Raw genomic sequence first — 23,530 nt, 5'->3', positions numbered from 1 at the left:
GTTACAGATCCATGGAAGTCCAAATCATAACTAGAAGAGGTTCATACCACCTGTCCTAGGTCAAACAAGGGAGTGTCTAGCATATTTTAGCTCAAGCAAGCAAGCAAGAGTGGGAATCACATATAGGAGAACCTCAGAAATTCCCAAACAAACTACAAGATGGGCACAAGTATGCAAGTGTTGTATCTGTTTCCTTAAAGTCCACTTAGCTTCAATTTTTACATTATACTAAATTCATTTAAGATCCAACATTCACATTATAGCCTCAGGCAGGAAGATTTAATCAAAAGTTCAGTTTTAAAACTAGGAAGTAGGTCAAAATGACAGATAGGATGTAAGTTCTGTAAGTACAACAGTTCCTCAGGTTCCAAATCCCACAAGTCTGATTCCAAAACCAACCTAAGATGGCTTAACAGTTAATCAGTTTAAACATGACACAAGGAAGGGTCAAAACATTGTTTTAGTTACAAGTTGGTTCCCATAATGCCCAAACATTGAAAATGTAAAGTGTAAATACAGGTCTCAACAACTGAGAATTCAAGCAGGGAAAAGCTCAGTATCTAGTCTGAAGGCTATAATCAAGGAAACAAGATACATAATACCTAATCCTAAGTTGAATAATGATATATCAAAGCACATATATGGTTCAGACAATGGGCAGGGAATAAGGCATGCAAGTTTTAAGACTAAGCCCCCAGAGAAGGAAGGAATGAAAGACATGAATTATCATTATGCTTATGTAACGACCCCTCTGGTCGTTATGGAAATTTAGGACTCCATTGGGAATTCCGAGGCCGCGGTTGGATTCGTAGGGCGTCCTTTTGTATGTATGCATGCTTCGTTTTATGTTTTAAGGCCTTGGATGAAATGTGAGGTGGTAGGGGGAAAAACTGGACAGAAAACGGCCACACTGCCCAAAATGGACCGCTACAGCGGTGGGTTTACTGCTGCGGCGGTACCGCTTTAGTGGTGACTCGACCGCTTCCAGCGGCCAACCATTTCCTTGGTGGCCGTTGTGGCAGAAGGTTGACTGCTATGGCGGTACCGCTATAGCGGTGAACCGACCGCCATGTGATCGATCGATAAAGTGGGGGACCGCGCGGCGGGACCCTTCTGCAATGGCGAGCGTAGTGACAGCCCGGCCCGGTCGACGGGGAGAGCGAGAATGCGGGTTTTAAATGCCTTAGTTTTATTTTCTCATTCATAACAAGTTTTATTTTCTCATTCATAACACCTCAACACACTTTCAAACAAACACTTAGAGAGAAATTCCAAGTTAGGGCAAGACAATCTTTTGAGGTAAGTTCCATTGCTTCTATTCTATCATTCCTTTCCCCTTCAAGATTATTATCACCCTCATGGGTCTTTAATGGTGGAATTGAATTTATAAACCCTAGAATATTAATGGAACTTCTAAATTTGTTGGGTTATGATTATTATCGCTTAGTTATCATCTAAATGCGTTGGTTAGTTGTTCTTGTTCGTAAATTGAACATTTAGAGATATAAGCTAAGTGATTGGAGACCTAGAGTTATATAAAAATGGTGTCTTGCCATAGAAACTTGTAATGGAAACATTGATGAATGTCGTTATAATGTGATGATTAATGATTACTAAGAGTCTAAATAGGTTGTTTATCACCTAGAAAATCATCCAACCCTTGGAATGGGGTAAGGGAAGGGTATTCTTGCATTGGAACTTGTGATTGAGTATTATAACTCATTGGGTCCCCTATTTCTAGACTTTGAGCGTTCTGAGGCTTTGAGGAAAGGAAAGGCTGTAGCAGAGTGACTTGCATTGTTCCAGCTCTGCTTTGAGGTAGGTTACGGTTTACTTGAGTTAGACTTTGGTTAGTTGAATGTATGTTTGTGATTTCATTAGGAGAAAGCATGTCTAGTATTTCATTACATGATATTGTGTGGTTAAGCTCCTATGTGTTTGTGATTGAATGTTGTGTAGGCTTTATGCCATTATTCCTGTGTGATTTACTCTGCAGTGGTTGTATTGTGATGAGAAGTTAATATAGTCTTCTCGAGAGTTTGTGACATGAAAGATGAGGTGAATATGGATATTGAGAAGGTATAACAAGGCACATATGTGGCCTAGATTATGGGCTCGTGGTGCGAGGCTAGTTCCGAAAACGAGAGGGTTATTGTTATATCTCGCGTCCGAGGTTCATTCCTAAGCGGAGGTTGTGCTCGGGTCCGAGGAGTGTTCCGGAACGAGTGGTACATGGACACCATGGGTCCCCTGCAGGTCATGACTACTGAGCTATGACATCAGATAGCATGTGTGTGCAGTGAGTAGGGGAAATAGTGTACTTTTATCTCCGTGGTAGTTAACATGTTTGTGATTCTTGGCAATCTGGTAATTTGTATTGTTTGTCCGTGGTTGACTTGTTGGGATGCATTGATATTCGTGTATGATTGACTGGCTTGCTTATTTTATTGATTTCATAAGATATGCATGATACTAATCTTAGTCGGCCTATGATGCTTACCGATACATAATGTTTGTACTGATACTACCTTGCTGCATTCTTTGAGTGCAGATTTTGATATAGAGACCGCTACTCGTCCTCACATCTAGCGTGGAGGAGATTTGCTGACAGATTTTGGGGTGAGCTTCTTCTCATGCCAGGCCGCCCGAGGATCTTCTACTTATGATGTCTTTTCTTTTCTGGACATTATGGATATTCATTAGCTAGATTTCAGTTCTTAGACGTGTTTTGGCTTAGAGTCTTGTACGATGACTTTCAGATTTTGGGGAATTTGTAATAGTTAGACTTCCGCACTTGTTTTAGTATTTTATGGCATGATTTAACAGTTTATTTGATGCGTGAATGAGTATAATCGTTTGACTTGTTTAATCTAAAATCAGACTTGAATGAATAAAGATCGTGTCTGTTAGTTCGCCCACTAGGACTTAGTTGGGTGCCAGTCATGGCGGGTTGGGTCGAGCCAACCTAGTTTCAGAATTTCAGGCCATTTTTTAGCAATTTTAGAGTTCACATGGAATCATTTTCACCCTTTCAAATGCTTACATGGTTCAAACATGACAAATACATATAAGTGAGGCAGAATAGTTACTAAAATAAGCAAAATTCCTTTTTTTTTTTTATGGCCTTAACAACGATTTAGTTTCAAAATAGGAGATTCAGAGGGTTTAGAACTATTTCTTACAATTTTGAAAGAAAACTAATTCCAAAAGAGTGAAAACAAGTTCCAGTACATATGACACAAAGCAAACAGAGATTTAAGTGTCTTCAAGTTCAAATATGCAAAAAGTAAAAGAATAAGCATCATATTCCATGGTTTCAAAGTCATTTTTAAAACCTAAGTAATCCTAGAGGATCATTCAATATTTTAATAAGGCAGATCCAAGACAGAACCTCAGAGATGTACACAAACAAGTCACTTTTAAAAGGAAATAAAGACTTAAGTTTATTTTAAGGCCAGTTCCTATTTAAAGATCATTTAACCATTTTTAGAGTCATTTCAAGACATCATTTAGACTAGGTTTCAACTATTAACAATGAACATGAGAACATAAGCTTATTTTTAAGATTTTACACATTTTTAGACATAAAACATTGATAACCATCCATAAATCCAGTCGAATAGTCCATAACTTATTCAAAACCATTTAACCAACTAAAAATGAACTAAAGCAGTCAAAATGGGACTAAGGATACTCAGAACCCCTAGAACCATAACCAAACAGTCCCAAAGCAGGGGGATAACACCCCAGCATCTTAGCTTTAACCAATGAAACAGTAAACAAGAACCAAAACTAACACCTACTTCATTTTAACCTTGTTTAACCTTAGTACCTAATAACTGATACTTAAAAGTTCTTTAAACCTCATCATAGTAGTATTGTAACACATCAGCCTTAATGGAGCAGTAACTACGCAGCCTTTAAGCAAATATGGACAACATTAAAACATATAAATAAGCTAGACTCTATGAAACAGCATCTAAACAACTTTTATACTAGCATAAACAGCATTAACACATGTATACAAACTATATTCTATAAGAACAGTAACTTAAACCCATCTTTAAACAAATATAATCAAGTTAATGCATAAAATAAGCTAGAAATAGGAATGGAATGAATTGAAATAGGGTATTACCTTGTTGTAGGGCAACCAAAAGATCAAAGAGGAGGGGTTGGATCAACACACTTCAAAACCAACACTTATCCTTTGAAAAACAGCACTTTATTTTTGATTTCTTGCTAGTATATTGTAGTATTTTTGAATAGTATAATATAGCATATTGGTTTATTGTAGTATTTTTATAGTATAATGATAGTATATTTGATATATTGATAGTATTTTAGTAATGGTGGGTTTAAATTCTCAGAGAACCTTTCAAAATTCTCCAAAATTTTCTAGAAAAAAGCCCCCCTTAAAATGGCAATCAAGCCTTCTATTTATAGCACCAAATATAGGGTTTAGGGATAAAAATAGAAAGAAATTAAGTCCATAACCGAATCTCCCCCCAATTCTACAAACCCTAATTCAAACAATTCAAATTTCAGCCAAGGGCAAACATATTTTTAGCATATTTGTACCAATTGTACCTTATCCAACAAAATTTCACATAAATCACATAATACAACTAAGAATCTAACTAATTGTGCCCGAAAAATATAAATAAAATCAGAAAATACTAGGATAGTACGCCTCGTCATCAATAAAACAAATTTATCACATTCTGACGGTGCAATAGTACTAAAATCGTACAAAATAAGATAGAATCCCCCAAGAATGGTACTCAAATTAAAAGAATTCTTTGGAAATTATCCTAGGTCCCTCATTTAGTGTACATAGCGCACAAGTTGGCTAAGGACTCGAGGCCCCGCCCATGGCAACTATGTACATGAGAAACCCAAGCAACATCCCCAAAAATAATTCAAATTCGAGATCAACTATTGAAAATTATATGAAATTAAACCTGAAAATCGTGAGAACTCGTAATAGGGCACAAAAGCCCTCTCAAATTTGGCCGTAAATCACCATTGCAGGCGAACCCTAGAACGTCACCTGAAATCGCCTCTGTGAGAGGTGAAAGGGTCGGGGGGGGGGGGGGAGTCTATTTTAAGAAACTTCACCCCCCCCCTCCTTTTTTTTTTTTAAAACAACAACCCCCCCCCCCCCCTTCTTCTTTTTTTTTTAAAACAATGTCCCCTCCTACTTTTAAAAACATTTAAATTAACCCCCCCCCCCCCCCTTTTAATGAAAACCCTTTTTTCAAAACATTGTACTCATTTTTAAAAATGTATTCGTCTAAAACCTCCTTGTAAAATAACTTTTAACGAAAACAAGATTATAATACTTAGTCTTAAAATACGAGCTTTAATACGAGCAATATTTAAAAATGTGAAAATGTGATCAAAATGAGCCGTAATTCATGCGTCGTCTTAATTAACTATTTTCCCAGGTTAGACGGAGCGGAATACATATCTTCTTTTCAAATCATATTTGTGAAAGTAAATAACTTGTAATTTTCTTGTAATTGTCAATTTTTATGAAATAATAATTAAATGTCAATTTTTGCAATTTTCTCGGGATTTTTGAAATTTTAATTTTTAAGGCTGTATCCTTACTTCGTTTTGGACTTGGGAATTTTGATAATTAAAATACGTGTCTTATGAGGTGAAAACTAGGTGTCAACAATCTTCATTTTATTGTCCTTTGATTCTTGCAACTATATGTTGTTTCTTGTACCTCAATTATCGTATTTATCTGTAGTAGCTACTACTTCTTTTTTTGTCAGACTATTTTATTATGGCTTTTTCGCTTTCGTTAGTTTCATTTTCGTATTGCTTTGAATTGTTTGTGCTAATGTGACATTTTCTCATCATGTTTTCTCTTGAGCAGAGGGCCTTTCGAAAACAACCTCTCTATCTTCCGAGATGGGGGTAAGGTCTACGTACACTTTACCCTCCCCATACCCCATACTATGGGATTTCACTGGGTATGTTGTTGTTGTTGTTGTACTCATATTGTAAAGATAGTTTGCGTGTCAAAACATGATAGTAAGTCCTGGCGCATCATTAGAAGTTCTGATGGATGAACAAATATTTGTCTTGTCACAAGTCTTACCGGATTGTTAGAATATGTCTTAACTCTGAAACAAATGACTCATAAGTTTTGATGGATGCCAATAGGTTCGGATGGATAGGCAAAGACTTGCCTTATGCAAGTTTGGATGAATCATCAAGACTTTAGTACAAATTGTGTCGTAACCTTATTACAAATTGGTCCACAAGATCCTGATGGATCGTCAAAAGTTCTAATGGATTGGTGTCTTGCCACAAGTCTTGATTGTGTCATAACTGGTACAAATTATTTGCAAATCTTTAGGGAACTTCAGAACTTACACAAAATTTCAACAACACATTTCTTGCTTCAAAATTTGTCCAAATTGGTTCATATATATCAACTTTTTACTTAAATACTCTCTTCATTCCATTTTACTTGGCTCTATTTAACTTAGCATTCTCCTTAAGAAACTATTTTTAGGGGTTACCGACTTCATTTTTATTGAGTTCAGAAGGATGAATCTTCTGTGACCTAAGCATTGGTGAATTATTCAGTATTTACCAAAAATAATTTCTTGGAACTCGAAGATGGTTGTGACACAAAAACGTAGAGTTGGAGATACTAATTCATTGTTGGCTATTATGCTACGTAATACTAAATAAATGAAGCTATAATTATAGCAGCATGAAATTTATTATTATTTTCATCTCAAGTTATGTGACACTTGTCGCTCATCTCAAGTTATGTGACACTTTTCGCTTTCCGAGAGGTAATTTGATTAATTTTTTAAGCTAAATTGAAATAAATCAACTAAATATTTTAAAATTAAAATTTAGATATTCAAAAATTATATGAAAGTACTATAAGTTGTAGTTCTTCTCATGTCAATATGATGATATAACACATTTTAAAATATTGGTCAAAGTTTATATAATTTTATTTTCGAAAAATGAAAAATGCCACATAAATTAGAGCAAATGGAGTAAGAAAAAGAATGATACCCATAATTTAATTTCAAATAATTGAATCTAACAAACCTAAGCTGTAAAAACTGAAAATGAAAGCACTATGAAAGTTGTTTCATGTCAATATGATGATATAACACATTTTAAAATCTTGGTCAAGTTTATATAATTTGAATGTTGAAAAATGAGAAATGCCACATAAATTAGAACAAATGGAGTAAGAAAAAGAATGATACCCATAATTTAATTTCAAACAATTAAGAAAAAGAATGATACCCATAATTTAATTTCAAACAATCGAATCTAACAAACCTAAGCTGTAAAAACTGAAAATGAAAGCACTATATTGACATTAGTACATTAGTACATTTGCAGACGAAACTAATGCTGAAACAGGAAGTTAAGTTGGTAGAAAATAAAAATTTGTAATTTATAGTAACATATAGTGAAAACAAATTTAAAACATAGAATTGAATAAGACTATAGGAGTAATGGGCAAGTTTAAATGGAAAAAGTTCAAACACAATCATAATAGAAGATGGGACCCACTTAAAACATACCCATACCCCCTGCGTCAAAAGGGCTAGAAAGGTCTGCACACTCAAATACTAATAAAGCATGCACAGTGATCAATTTAATTGGACCAGTAAAGTCGGTTCTAACAACAGATGACCAAAATGCTACTTACAAACTAATTAATGACGCTTGAGCAAACATATCGATCCACCACTTTAACTCACGTTTCTATATATGGTAGAAATAGTATAGAGAGTTAGAAGTTTTTCTTTCTCACAATTATCTCTTTAATTGGACAAAATCAACTTCACTTTCTAAAACTTTTGTCTTGCACCACACAAGGAAGAAACACTTCATATTTGTAAGTGTAATATTACTTCCATAGAATAAATAAAAAGTTGTGGGTAATAAAGTTAAAAACACACGGATCGTGGGTTTAGCGCCACCTCGTAAAGTAAAACGATAACAAATGGTGGAATAGAAAACACTCATATTAAGTATTTCAATATGCATTAGAAAACCTTTATATACGATGATTTTTATTTTTATTTTTGATAAAATAAGCCATATTATTTTTATCATTTAAATATCTCATAACTTTTGTTGTGGAATGTCGATGCTCATTACATGATTTGCTCATAAGTTGTTGGTACTTCTATCACATACTAGTGTCATTGGGCTCGTGTTAAGCCCGGACCCAAACCAATGTTAAAAAATTAAATTTGTAGGTATCTTTTAATTTATTTATTTTGCTCTTGCCTTTTTATTTTTGTGACATCAGTTTCACATTTTCGGAAGACTTTTTAAACATTAAAGTACAAAAAGGTATATGAAAGTTAAAAGAAATATTTCTCTAGTGAATATATTAAACACTTTTTTAAAAAATCAAACAAATGAAATTAGTAAACTAATTTCTAGTTTACTAATTTTTTTTTTAGATTAAAGTTTCTGATAATCTAAACTGAGCTTTTCATATGTTAAATTAATTTCATTTGTTTCGTTAAATTGAACCTATATTAGCTAACTTATTTTTTATAAAAAGAAATAAACATAAATAATTAAAAGTATTGGTACTACAAGATACTTTTGTAGATGTTCTTTCAAATTAAACCACACAAAAAAATACTGAAAAGTCAAGAAATTGAATTGTTCTTACATTAAGCTTTCTTTTTCCTTCCAAAAGATGCATGTTGAAAACTACCATTTTTTTCTTTTTCCTAATTTAATGAACCATTTTATGAAATCTACAATGTAATAATTTTTTCATGTTGAACTTAACTATTCTGTCCTAAATTATATAAAATATTGATAATCCAATATTTCGCAAAATATTTTACTATTAAAAAGAGTAAAAAATGTTTTTTTTGCAGTTGTCCAGTATTATTACTTCAGAGATCAAGTTTTATTTTCTTTAACTACAGTTTTTTCAATAAATAATAAATAATATTGTAAGAATAATATTTTAATTCAACAATTAAGTATATATCATGATAGAATTTGAATGACATGATAATTATTTATGTGTCTATAATAAATTCTTAAGGAAAAATAATATTTGAAACAAATTTAATAATATTTTCACATAAAAGACTTAAATATGCATGATATGAGTATGGTTTGTGGGGGCCACTATAGCCTTTTCCATTACATCGTCATTTTTAGTGGCATGAAAAAAGTCCTTAAAATTCTTAATATTTACCAAAATGTGTGAGGATTTACAAAGTCATAAAACTTCAATTAGGGGTAAAAAGAGACAAAAAATTTATGTGAGGACTACAAAAATTTGGCATTCTCCCGTAGTAGTAATTTAATACATGTAATATCAGGAGTCTGCAACTTAATTGACCACAAAGTGTGTGTTTGATCCAAAATACCTACTAAAAAAAAGTTAGCTGTTAAGTCCTTTTGCGCAGGAAATTCCTGCAGAATAGGTAGAAGTCCTTTTTTCCTGCGCAATAGGGGTTAATTATTTAGCAACCCACATTTGACAACACTATGCTCGCTTTTGACCGCTTTTATATAACTCATTCGGTTAAGAAAACTCACATTTTTAAAAATGTCTAATTCAAGATGCTTCATTTAAAAAAAAAAAATACATCATTCATTACAATAACAAAATACTTAAGATTCGTAATTCAAGACAATTCGAATACATCAAGAAGAACTAAAATACATTCATAAAATCATGAGGTTCTTCAACCACGAGAGGCTCTTCCACTACGAGAGGTACTTGCACCACCACGGCCCCGTAGGTTACACAAACGCTTATCATGGTCAAACTCCTTACACGTCAAGCACCTTCGAGATTATGTCCTATCTGGAACATCGATTTGATCAGGAATCCGAGTTCATACGTTAACACGCATTTTACGGATATACTACTTATTAGCAATCATTTGAAATGATTCGTTTGTCCAATAAGAGTGATCACCAAGTAAGTAGAAACTACCGGCATATGCTTAAAGATAACTTTTGATGCTGTATTCCGATGCCACATAATTTGATACCCTTTTTCCTATTGCCTCGAAACACTTGATGACATGAGAACACGACATGTGATATGATTGACACTTACCACAACTACACGTTCTCGTGCTCTCATAAACGGTATAAATGTTTCCTCCCCGATCTTGGTAATAACCTGTCCTTACTTCATACACACGTTCTACATGGTTATACTCTACCATCTTGTGTAGCTCACATTTTTTCCTATGATGCTCGACCATTTTTGCAGGATTTGGCATCCATTTCCCACCATCTGCTAATATGGCTTTAGTATGTCTTGTTCTAGTCACAAACCTCTCCACAACTTGCTTGTAAGTCATTCTCACCATTGCAGTAACGGGTAGTCCCTGAGCATATTTTAGCAAACCATTGAATGACTCCGAGCTGTTTGTTGTTAGCATCCCCATCTCCTGCCTTCATCCGCATTTGATGTCCATTTGTCAATGTTGATTTCCTTCAACCAATCATATGCTTCCGGTTTCACTGCCTTGATTACCTCCATCCGCACAAGAAACTTTTTTTCTTGATGCTCTATTGCGTACCGCCCACATCAATTTGTTTAGTGTGTTGTTTCCAAATTTCATTTGAAAATTTACCTTTATGTGCCTTAAACAAAAGCGATGGTAAGCAAAGGGAGGCTGCCACCCCGCCAAATGAAACATATTGTTCAATATGCCGTGATGTCGATCAGATAGCACGCATATACCCATACGATCCTTAATAACATATTGCTTCAAATGTGTCAAAAGCATCCCCCATGTCTCGTTAGCGGCAATGGTGAAAGCAAGAGGGAATATCGACCCATTGGCATCTATTCCTACTGCAATCAGTAGCTTGATGTCGTATATCCCCTACACATGCGTGCCATTTATGGATATGACTGGTTGGCAATGAGCAAAGCATGATTTTGAATGTCCAAAACACAAAATTGAAAATATTACCGGCCTCACAAGGTGGGGTGTCGAGCTTCCACTCTACAACAGTACCAGGATTGATTTTTTGTAGAGCTGCCATATACCTCGGCAACTTATGTAAAAAACCCTCTCATGTACCATAAATCATCTCAAGAGCGCGCCTACGCCCGAGATATCCCTTTCTCTTGCTTATTGTTTTACGATATACTCTCTCAACGTTTCTAATGAAATCTTTGATGGGGATCCTGGACAAGTTTAAACAAACAACATTTAGCAATTATAATTTCATTGATGTCAAAATTATAATGAACTTGGTCGAATAGGTTACCTTGGGGTTTCGGCAACGTCAACAAGTAACACTTGAGCAATTATATTTGTATCTAAATTAAAATGATCTGCTCGATTCTCTTCCAAATCACAAGTGTGACGTGGGTGGAATTTTTTGATAATCCACATACTATCATGCCTAACAATACCTCGAAGCATCCATTGATAACCTTGATATTGTCCTCTGCAAACTAATCTCCATATCTTTCGGGTTGAATCATCAACCCGAAACTCCTTTATTTCCTTGTAGCTATAAATTTTGACGGCCCTTTGCAATGCCTTTTTGGATTCGAACATCATGCCTCTTGCAAGGTGAACTTCATCCCTTACAAGATCGACCTGTTCTTTCCACAATTTTTGGCGAATTGGATCATCTTATCCGGTGAAGACAAAGGCATCAACACGACCTTGAAGATTGTCAAGATATGGAATCACGTCAAAATGCCACTGAATTGGACTTTCGGCCATTGGTACGTGCTGGTGAATTGGGCTTGCTGGTGAATTGGGCTTCCTACCAACGGCTCTTGCTGGTTTGGCCGACTTTGCATCATTTCTGCTAAATGTTGTTCCTGCATATGAGGATGAACATCAACCTCATCGTCATCGTCGTCATCATCATCATCGGATACCTCCGCATGTAGTATATCATCGCTATCACTCGATGATGTTTCTCTATGATTTGGATAATCAACACCATCTAGTAAAGGCCTCTTCCTACACGAAAAATAGGTAACATATATATATATATATATATATATATATATATATATATATATATATATATATATATGGATTATTTAATATCAAGGTGATGAACCTACCGATAATGATCAATATTGTCAGGGTGTGAAGAAAGATCAACTACACCAAAATCAAAATTTGGTACCATTGGCGAGTATTGTGAATAATTTTCACTACAGAGACAGTTCAAGTATTGTAAATACTAAATATCAAAACACTTATATTATTTAATTGATAAAAAGTACACCTACCGATAATAATCAGCTGCACCAAACTGAGAGGATTGCCCAATGTTACTCATATCAGGTGTATAACTCCTAAAAAGATACAAAAAAAAACATTATTATTACCATACGTATAATAAAATAAACATGTGCTACTATAATTTAAAAATGGATATTTACCAATTTTCACTATAACTTTGATTAAATTGCTGGCTTAGAGTTTCCAGTGGCACTTGACCACTCAAAATGTCTCCATAAGAACTCAAGTCCGTATAAGTGTTACCATGAGTAGGCTGGACTCGAGGGACTTCCTGATGAGTCCTAGGCAAGACTTCACTACGACTGTGAGGCATCTTTTCAACATACATTTCAAGAACATTGAGGGTGATTAACCCCCTATATTCTTCTGGCGCCTTCAAATATTCCCTCAAAGACTCATCATCAATGATATTCCACACACCATAAAGCACTAAACCTTGCGGTCTAATGGCTATTGGATATCTGCCTATTACAGATTATCCATACTCACGATTACTTTTCATTCTTTTGTGTATGGCATTGAGTAATGTTTCGTAATCCAAGGTAGTTGGAAACTTAACATGGTATTGTGGTTTAATACTATAACCAACAGTATTATTATCATAAAGAATCTCTCCATCCCAAAATAAAGAAATCTTAACAGTTGAAGGAGGAGAGGACATTTTTTTATGAACTTTGGAGTTGGATTTTTTTTTCTTTCAAGAACTTGAAAAAAGATGACTTAAACTTATGAAATGGATGAGTCTTTACCTCATCCAAAATTCATATTAAATAGAAAAAACTTGAGCTAAAAGTGAACATTTAAAAAACATGGGTTGCTAAACAATTAACCCCTATTGCGCAGGACATTCTTGCGCAATAGGGGTAAGTGCTTTTGCGCCTGAAATTCCTGCGCAATAGGTGTTAATTATATAGCAGCCCACGTCAAAAGCGAGCATAGTGTCGTAAAATCAAGGATGTCATTCTGAAAATTCATATTTTGCGCATTTAAATGTTGCGCAATATAAGTGTGTCATATAAAGCGGCCAAAATCGAGCATATTGTTGTCAAATCAAGAATGTCATTCTGAAAATTCATCTTTTGCGCATTTAAATGTTGCGCAGTATAAGTGTGTCATATAAAGCGGTCAAAAGCGAGCATAGTGTTGTCAAATCAAGGAGTAGTATATAACATGAATGACGAACAACTAGCATTCACATTAAAACGAGTTCTTATGTCAGTTTGGAACAAATTTTCTGATATTGGTTCTATTACATGTTTTACCCCAGCAAACATATTTGAAGCAATGGGTAAGACATGGGAACTAGATGAGGATGATTTTAAATACTCAAATAACCCGAACAACAGATATAATGGATGGAATATAATGAAATAGAGTCACTTTGAGGTTCCCTCTGAAATGAGGCATGTGAGGGGGCCACTACAAAGAAGTTTCGGGAGTTACGAAGGAAGCTTCGAGCTTATATTGGTCATGGGTTGGGAACGGGAATTGAAATCTATGAGATCGAATCTCCTGTTGTTCCTCATTAGCTCAGTGGTAGAGCGGTCAGCTATTAACCGATTGGTCATCAAGAATACAATAATACAATGAGAGCTGAGTGGAATTAGCGTGTTAGGGAGGTTGAAATGCTAGAATAAAACTTGAGGGCACTCGGACTCAAACGTCCAAAAAGTCGTGCTACGTCAATGCCTCGTGGTACACCACAAGAGTTCAATTTTGCTCTTAATTGTTTTCGCGAAGAGAACAATCGGATGAAAATATGTTGCCTCAGGGTAGAATATGGTCACAAAGGTTACATCAGATTCAGATCCAAGTGGGATTCGAACTGTGAGATGTCTGATGAAGATGAATCCCCGTGATCCTATTAATATTTTTTTATAATAAAGTAAGTAGGTAGGGTCATAATGACGACCCCAAGGGTACTTGGGGGTTTGCAACTATATAAGTAGTCTTTCATTTATTATTAAAATACAACATATTCAATATTGATAAGTAGAAATGTAGATTGATCGGTATTCCTTCCAAATGATTCTAATAGCAGTGGTGATGATAGCTCAAATCATAGCAGCTATTCCGGTGAATCGAGTTATCTTGATAACAATGAATTCAAGATATACGATTTGAAACCCCACCTTCTTATAGAGCGTAATGATGATTTTTGCAACGTGAAATATTCAGATCCACGAGAATATTATTGTGGGTTATGCCGAGAATGGGCATATCGGCATGCCGAATCAGAACGTCTTATTCGTGACTTGAAAAATCTCAACGCTCAATTCCAACAAGGTTCTCAATGACCATGCCTCGAACTAATCCACATTTTTGCGAGGTTGCCGTACAAAGGATTAGAAAAGAAAATAACAGAATGCTAGCAAGACGTTGTAGATTTTACATGCGAAAGTTGGCTGAAGAACAAGCATCATCAACAGGTAGAGAACTAACATCTACAGAAAGAAGATATGTTTTAAGAAACCTAAAATATTGTTCTGAGGACGATATTGAGGACTTCTATTCTGATGATGATTAGGGGTTATTTTGGTTCACTCTCTTAGTTTTTGGGTCATTTAAGTTTCGGACTCATGATTTAATTTGTATTTTTAATTTATGATGAAGTCATCAATTTGAAAAAAAATAGTATTTTTTTAATTTGCTTTGATTGTTATAGTCTATTATTAATTTATATAAGCTTCTTAGAGTTAATAATACATAAAAAGTTCAACAATTCACAATTTTAAAGAAAACACAAATAAATTAGTACATAAAGGATGGCGATTACATAATACATGAAAACGTGCAACTAGTAAAAATAAAATACATAAAAATAACAAACTAAACCGAGAATACATAAAAAACAAAATACATAGAAATAATAAACTTAATAAACAAAATACATAGAAATAATAAACAACAACAACATAGCACAAATAATCTTCCAAAATTTCAGTTTTTCTTTTAAAGCATTTTTGTGTCTCTAAGTTTAGCCTTGAAAAAACTTTATTTTTCTTCGGATTCTTTTAGCAAGACCTCCAAAAGGTCAATTTTTTCTTGAGCTTTCAGAAGCTTAAACTGCAACTCAAACTTCACGATATCTCTACTGATACATGAAGTCGCGGTATCTCTATTAATAGGAGGCTTTTTAAACTTCGCCGCCACCATTTTATCCACGGGAATGCTATCAGCTTCCCATCGAAAATGTTTGCTACCATTCATATCCTATAAACATTACAAGAAAATCAGTTTTTGAGAGTCAAATATGTAGATAATGTAAAAATAATTTAAACCATAAAAACTTGTAAAAACACTTACTTCGGGCACTTTATAGCGCCAAAAACGACGACCCGGATTATCTTGGGTCCTTGATGTTCTTAGCTTATAATAATAACTGCATTTACAAATATCGGGTTCTATAGAAAAGTTTGACGTTTCGGAGTTTTGAGACATAATTTTCGGGGGGCTAAAGTACGTTGAAAGAGTGAAAATAAAGGAAGTGAAGAGTGACTTTAAAATGGCCAAGTTTTAGGTTTATATTAACCCCTATTGCGCAGGAATTTCCTGTGCAAAAAATAGCATGGTAATTTTTTTAATGGGTATTTATGTTCAAAATTCCACAAAGTGGGTCAATTAAGTTGCAGACTCTTAATATCAGGCCAAGTGACAAGTGCAACCCGTCACATGTTTCAAACTTTCTATCAACCTGCACACTATTCTTAATTTATCATATTATTTTCAACTTTGAATTAAAAATAAGTAAATAATTGAATCCAAAGGAATTACAATACGTATGCTTAAATCAGTAAAATTATAGTACCTTTTACGATTTTCTCATTCTAATGTGACCGGTCCAGGAAAATTTCATCATGTTTCGATATTTTCATTCCAATAAAAATAATTGCCTCGTCTAGATCTTTCATCTCAAAATAATTATTAAGCATACTTTTAGTTTTTGTAATAACTTTTATGTCGAAACTAAAAACTAGTAATAAATAATCAGTAAGAGATAAATAACATGTGTGTTACTTCATGGCTTACAGTATAACTATTCGTTTTCTCGAAACTAAAGTTTGATTGGAGAACAACAAGCTGATTTGTTTTTGGGATAATTTTCTCCTTAGAGATGCATGCCGCACTACTCGTGTTCAGAAGATAAAAGTTGCGAAAATAAGGATGTTAAGGTGAATGTGCGGGCATATTAGAAGAGATAAAACTAGCAATAAAGAAATACGTGACAAGGTATGAGTGGTTTTTGTGATGGACAAGATGAGAGAAGTGAGACTGAGATAGTTTGAGCAGGTGACGATGATCGAGAAGCGTAGATGGCCCGACAAAGAAGTGTGAGAAGTTGACGTAATTAGAGGTAGAGGTAGGCATAATAAGTATTGGGCGTATCTTGAGCTTACCGAGGACATGACCTTAGATATAAGGGTTTGGAGTCATGAATTTGGGTAGAAGGTTAATTGGTAGTTGAATGTTCTCTTGCTTTCCTACTGGATTAGGCTTGGTGATCATATCTGTAACTATTTCTTACCAGTGGTATTAACACTATTCTCTTAGTTTTTTGTTCTTCATTTTCTATTACCACCTGTGTTCTTGTACTTCAAATATCAAATTATTTGTTATTGTTACTTTTTCTGAATTCTATGTATTGCTTTCCATATCACATGTATTCATTGTTATTACTGCTTTCATTTTTATATTTTCGTTTTTTTTAAGTTGCTTTTAAATGCTTTACTCGAATCGAGGATCTATTGAAAATAATCTCTCTATCTCCACGGGATAAGAATAAAGTTTGCGTACACTTTACCCTCTTAAATTCTACCATCTGCTTCAATTTGTTTATCTTACTTTCCTTTTTATTCCGTTTCAGAAAGAATGCCTCTTTTCTTTTTGACAATTCTTCAATTTTCAACTTTTCGCATGACATATTTAAGATCATAAGATTAAACAGTACTTTGATATATTTATCATATCTTTAATTTAGGATCATGAGATTTAAAAGTCTTCTTTATTTTTTTTAAAATTATGTGCCAAATTAAAATCAGACACACAAATTAAAACAGTAGGAGTAATACGTAAATGGATAGTTGGAGTTGATAAATATCCAACGTGGGCAAAGCAGGAATAACGACTTGCGGCTCAAACATCCAGAAACAATAGTACTTTTTATTTAGTAGCAAGCAAATAGCTGGTCCCAATCCATTGTACCTAATTGAATCAATTAAATCCAAACCCTTCATTACATCCAAATCAAGAGGCTTCCATTTGTCCACGATACTCATCTATCAACCTTTGATTAACACAACACCTTCTGGCTCCAAATGCATCCACGATCACCCCTTTATATCCGTCCGATTAAAAATAATCCAACGGTCTTTATTCCATCAACCTGCTTCTTCTCACCCCACTCTCCTTTGCTTTTCTGTAATAATAACATTATTCATGTCCCGCTATTTTTTCTCGTTGTGTTAGATAAATATCTTTTTATTCATACCCCCTTTAACTCTTCACTGTCTATCTAAACTACCTTATTTTAATTATATTTTAGTGTTGAGGAAAATGCAAGAGCAAGCGACAAGTTCCATTGCAGCTAGTTCTATACCTTCAAGTAGTGAGAGATCTTCTAGCTCAGCTCTCCATCTTGAAGTCAAAGAAGGTTCAAATTTTACCTCTTGTTTTTCTTTCAAAATTCAACTTTTAGCATGTTTTCAAAATTTTCTTGTTAATAAAACATTAAACTTGAATTTCTGAGGTGAGTTTTGGAGAATGTGTGATTTTGGACTATGGGTGCTATTTTATTTTCGAGAAAGTTGGATTCTTGGGGAAAATTTTATAAAGAAGGTTCCTTTTTCCTTGATTGATCCATGAAAAACTCAATTTTAGCATGTTATCTAGATTTCTTGTTGATAAACAATTAAAATTTGGCACTTATGGTGTTATATACTCTTGCAGAGAAAGAAAAAAAGAGATTTTTTGAGTTAATTCTGGAGTTTCTTAGGTGGTTCTGAAGAATGTGTATGTTTGGATTTTTTTTTCAAACAGTTGGGTTCTTGGAGTGAAAGAATATAATGTTAAACCATTTAAATTTGGTGTTTTATACTTGGAAAGGATAACTGGATTTTTTGAGTTAATTATGGAATTTCTGAGGTGGAGTTTTGAAGAGTGTGTTCTGCTTTATTCCAAGTATATATGGTTGAGAATTTGAGAAAATTAGGTTGTTAGAGTAAATATGTTTTTTTTTTTTTTAAGGTTGTTTAGTAGTGTTTGTGTGCAGGTATGGAGAGTGATGATGAGATAAGAAGAGTGCCGGAGATGGGTGGAGAAGCCACGGGAACCACATCTGCTTCTGGCAGAGATGGCACTTCCACTGCCGGTCAACCTCAACCATCATCAGCTGCTGGCACTCAAAGGAAGAGAGGAAGAAGTCCTGCTGACAAAGAAAACAAGAGGTTAAAAAGGTAAAAGAACATAAAGTGGTTCTTTTTATCATTTCAGCCTATCATGTCCTGCCACGTAGGTGTATCCACTTGTCATTTCTTGGGCCCCACTTGACGTGTCACTTGTTATGGGCTTCCACTCTTTCTTTGTTTTGTCATCAGTGGCATTTTCGTTAATCTTGTGGTTCTTTTTCTTTTGCCAAGTTAGACATTTGGCCGATCGACAGACAAAAATAATTACATCCGCAAGCCGAATATAAAAAAAATATACTCCCTCCGTCCCAATTTATGTGACGCCGTTGGAATTTCGAGAGTCAATTAGTTTACCAGAGTTTCCTTACATGCTTTCTAAATATTTTAAGTTGTTAATTGTTGTGATTTATAGTATTTTTTATGTAGTTTGCTAAAAAATATAAAGTTTATTTCAAAAAGCTTGAAGCTTCTATGTTCAAGGGTCAAAGTTTAGAAGTTTGAATCTCGACATTTCAACTGTGAGCACATAGATTGGGACAGAGGGAGTACACTATTATGTATCAAAAATATATATTTAGTGTAGATTATACATTAATATACTAAAGATATACATTTACTGGTTATTATTATTTTGGTGGGCGATTATTTATGTCAATTTTTTGTTTGTTTGTTTTGTGGGGTGTAAAAGGTTGCTGAGAAATAGAGTATCAGCACAGCAAGCAAGGGAGAGGAAGAAAGCATACTTAATAGATCTGGAAGCAAGGGTGAAAGAATGGGAAACAAAGAATGCAGAACTTGAAGAGAGGTTGTCCACTTTGCAAAACGAGAACCAAATGCTTAGACATGTAAATTTTCTTGTCACTCCACCTAGTACTACTACTTGTTACTTCTATTTTGTTTGCTTCCTTTTAATTGCTTATCATGCCATTCTCAACTTTCACCAAATACATGTAGTCATGCAAATTGTGTCACCAAACCATGCTATCATTCCATTCCTTTGACTTGTATCATGTCCCATTCCTTAGAGGTTGAAGTATATTGACATTTGACATATCATATGGGGTTGCTTTTCTTCCTCTCTCTTTTGCTCACTTTAAAAGTATGTTTTGGGTACTTGTTTATTTTAGAGCAGTCAAAGTACAAAACTACAGGTATTAGCAATAGCCAGTAATTGGTAGAATGAGGGTTGTAAAGTTAAACTCTTAACTATGTAGAAATGATGAATTAACTGAAATAAAATAATTCCTAATGTATCTCCTATTCGCTCGGGGGAATTGTATTCAAACATATGCTACTGGATCTCAGGCATAGTTTGATCTGAGGATCATTGGCTAATTCTTATAAGGTTAAACAACCTTTCGTGTCTTTCCTGTTAAATGAACAATTCTTTGAGATTAGGTTGTTTATGAATTTCATTATTTTCATTTCCATATCGCTTTGAATTTCTTGGCCTTATCTAACCTCTTTTTATGCTTTCTATTGAGCCGAGGGTCTTTCGGAAACAGCCATCCTACCTTGGTAGGACTCAGGTCTGCGTACACTCTACCCTCCCCAGACCCCACGTTGTGGGATTACACTGGGTTGTTGTTGTAGTTTGTTTATGAACTGATTAATGTCGATTACAAGACTTCTAAAAGCAGCTACTGATGAAAAACTATTATCTACCAACTACTTTGAAGCTCTGTCATTCCTCTGGTTTGGCTAACTTTTTGTTTTTGGCTTTAGTGATGTCTCATTAATTATTGTTTAACATTGAGGAGGAGGATGAGCAACTAACACTGCGCTATGACTTCAGCCTCCTGAAGTAATTACATTTAGTACTAGGAAACTGACTCATGCAATGGCGGAGCTAGGGGCGCAAGGGGGTTCATCCAAGCCTCCTTTGCCAAAAATTACATTGTATATACAAGGTCAAAATTATTTTCTATGTATATATAGTAGACTTTGAATTCCGTAGGCATCTTCATGTGTTCACTTTTTTATATTTTGAATCCCCTTACTGAAAATCCTGACTCCGCCACTAGACTCATGCTTTTGGAAAGTGCAGATATTACTTATGTACAGCTGTTAAGGGCTTGTGTTCATGAATAATATATACCAGTTTCTGATCCTGTAAATTTCAATCTTGAGCGTGTGTTGTATCTATACACATTATTCAGCCTGGTTTTAAGTTACAAGGCATTGCTGTTTCATATTAACCCTTTCTTAATACACTTTGTGTCTCTTGCCAGTTAGATTGATTCTTATTTAATCTTCTGGGCTTATTTCTGCTCTCTTTCAAGTTAACTGGGGTTTGCAGATTTAATAAAACTATGAGTTGAGTCTTGCCCTTGCTGAATATCAATACAGACATCATAGAAATTGCGATAATTGCACCTAAATTCCATGCAAGTCGGGCTCGGCTATGTGAATTCTGTCTATGTCGCTCCATATAAACCAATCTCAGTCATCCTCTTTTGTACTGCTACAGAAATCAATACTTCTGTTAAGTTCCATAGTTGTGCTTAATAAACTTCAGTTTCAACAAGAGAAGAAAATGGTGTATATTTGGGGTTTGACTTCTTTTGTTATATGTGCAGATACTGAAGAACACCACAGCAGGTGCTCAGGAAGGGAGGAAGTAAACATACTATACTTAATCATTGCAAGACTGAATATGTCATCATTCTTGTTTTGATCCTATGTGGGCATTCAAGAGAGAATCTCTTAATCCTGGATTTGATGCATATATACTACTCTTAGGTGTTGTGAAGGTCTCTATAACTATGTTACTGAAGGATTATTGTTAAATCACCATCATTTGGCAAGTTACGTGGACTCTGTTGGATGATATATGCTGCAAAAGATTACCTACCACCCTTGCCAACCTCCAGTTTTAAAAGTTTTCATTAGAAAAAAAAAAAAAACAAATCGATGCACTGATGATTTGTTTTCCTTTAAAAAGAATATGTGCAAGTAGCTGCGGTCAAATTAAGTTTGTTCATTATTTGTATGACATGGTGTCTTTTCCTTGGTTACCAGGATTAGGAAAATAATCAGTATGAAGTTTGGAGCTCACTACAAGAGAATTTTTTAATAGGCATTTTATCTTTAGTGAGAAATTTTTTTGTAATAGGCACGTGAAATGTTATAACATGTTTAAAATTACAAGTTTCACAAGTCTTCAAGTCAAACAAACCTTATGTCACTTTAAAATTACGAGTTTTCAAATTTTTTATTTCTTTTAAATTTCAATTTAAGTTTAGTTGTATCAAACAAATCAGAAAGAAGAAAGTAGTTATATATAAAATAAAAAAATAAAAAAATAAAAACTAATTTACTACTTATTTCATTAAAATAATCCAAAACAAAGCATATCTTACATCGTGTACAACATAAAGAGCTTGCGAGAATTAAAACATCTAGGCATGACTCTTAACTAGGTATTACAAAGAATGTTCATATCCAAACTGCTAAATCCATTATTATGAGTAGGGGTGTACAAAGTAAACCGATAAACCGCACCAAACCGATAAACCGAGTCAAACTGAAAAAAAAGCCCGACTAGTGGTTTGGTTTGACTTGGTTTGGTGTTGGAAAAAAAAATCCGACCATAATTGGTTTGGTTTGGTTTTAACTAAAAAAAGTCAAATCGAACCAAACCAACCCGACATTACATGTATTCAATTTTAAAAATATTTTATACCTAAAATATTTATTTGTAAAGTAATTTATAAATATTTCTTAAATTTTTTTAAGTAATTTTTTATCTATTATCATATTATTCAAGCTTGAACTTAGAATTTTGAATGTCGATAAGTTTTATATCACATGGATGTTAGTAACTCAAATAAAGTCCAAACCAAAATCAACTCAACACTAATCCTAATAAAAGAAATTCAATTTACCACTAAAAATGACAATAATGTTGGATATCTATTCTTTATTTTTGCATAATTGATTTAGAGAGTAAAAATACATAACTTAAGTTTTTTTTTCTTTGTCATATAATTAATACTTATTTTAGCATGACTTAGTATTTTTAGATTATGGTCATTTTCTTTTATGGCTTGTTAATTAGCAATATTTATTTTAACCGATTATATTAGCTTTTGTTGAATATTTTAATACAATGTCATCACTCTTCTCACACTTTGTGTTATTTTCTTAAGAAATACCTTAATTATATAATTGTGTCTTACTAGGACTAAAGAAATATTTAAAGTAAAAGTTATATGTTTTGTATCAAGACTATTAGGAAAAAAAAAACCCGAAAAATTCGAGAAAACCGAATAACCCGAGAAAACCCGAGGTTAAAAACCCGAATTTTATTGGTTTGGTTTGGTGTATAAATTTAAAAACCCGACGCAATTGGTTTGGTTTGGTGTTTAAAAAATCCGAACCAACTCGGTCCATGTACACCCCTAATTATGAGTAGTCATTGCCTTTCTACTTCTTCTTGTTTCTTTCTAGTTGTTGGAACTGGTGTCTCCGATCAATATAAAATATACCACCCTTGCAAGTTGAGCATGACCCTTAACTTGTTTGTTGTTTTGATTGATCGTGTCACGACTCATTTTGACTAAGTCGTACAGGCACTTACCTTTTCCACCTTGGTAAGTGAAACCTCAACCCAACTATAACGAAAGACATGAATAATAAATCAAGCAAGCGGAAAAGAATAATTACGTAAGTCTCACAATAATATATAATAGAAATAGTGCGGAAATAAGGAAACACTCCCAGGGTTTGATTTAAGTCATACAAGAGCATCTAAAAGAAATAAATACAAGTCTGGAATAATATAATAATACATCAATCAATCTATGTCTCAGAGTAGAAAAGTAAGACATAATAGTA

At 34.1% G+C, this 23,530-nt stretch overlaps 1 protein-coding gene across 2 annotated transcripts; it reads left to right on the top strand.

Annotated features, from left to right (window-relative positions):
- The first annotated feature begins 17,744 nt into the window (after positions 1-17,744).
- Positions 17,745-21,545, top strand: LOC132029531 (transcription factor HY5). 2 transcript variants are annotated; one of them, XM_059418783.1, is made up of 4 exons: positions 17,745-17,937; positions 18,556-18,739; positions 19,380-19,536; positions 20,417-21,262. In XM_059418783.1, the coding sequence occupies exons 1-4, from the start codon at positions 17,841-17,843 to the stop codon at positions 20,417-20,419; spliced, it is 441 nt and encodes a 146-aa protein (XP_059274766.1). In that variant the 5' UTR covers positions 17,745-17,840; the 3' UTR covers positions 20,420-21,262. The 2 variants fall into 2 exon arrangements, with proteins under 2 accessions (XP_059274766.1, XP_059274765.1); XM_059418782.1 differs by lacking the exon at positions 20,417-21,262 and adding an exon at positions 21,271-21,545 and having other exon boundaries at positions 17,748-17,937.
- Positions 21,546-23,530: the final 1,985 nt, after the last annotated feature.

Source organism: Lycium ferocissimum, chromosome 9, assembly GCF_029784015.1.
Source record: "Lycium ferocissimum isolate CSIRO_LF1 chromosome 9, AGI_CSIRO_Lferr_CH_V1, whole genome shotgun sequence".
In the NCBI taxonomy this organism is placed as follows: Eukaryota; Viridiplantae; Streptophyta; class Magnoliopsida; order Solanales; family Solanaceae; genus Lycium; species Lycium ferocissimum.
Note: the sequence above shows the minus strand (reverse complement) of the source record. Positions and strands in the feature narration are given on the sequence as shown.

Bases quoted from the DNA above. Each gene is read 5' to 3' on its own strand.
- LOC132029531 (XM_059418782.1), top strand. From the start codon at position 17,841: ATGCAAGAGCAAGCGACAAGTTCCATTGCAGCTAGTTCTATACCTTCA. The intron at 18,740-19,379 runs GTAAAAGAACAT...GGGGTGTAAAAG, and splicing joins GAAAACAAGAGGTTAAAAAG to GTTGCTGAGAAATAGAGTAT. The intron at 19,537-21,270 runs GTAAATTTTCTT...TTATATGTGCAG, and splicing joins AGAACCAAATGCTTAGACAT to ATACTGAAGAACACCACAGC.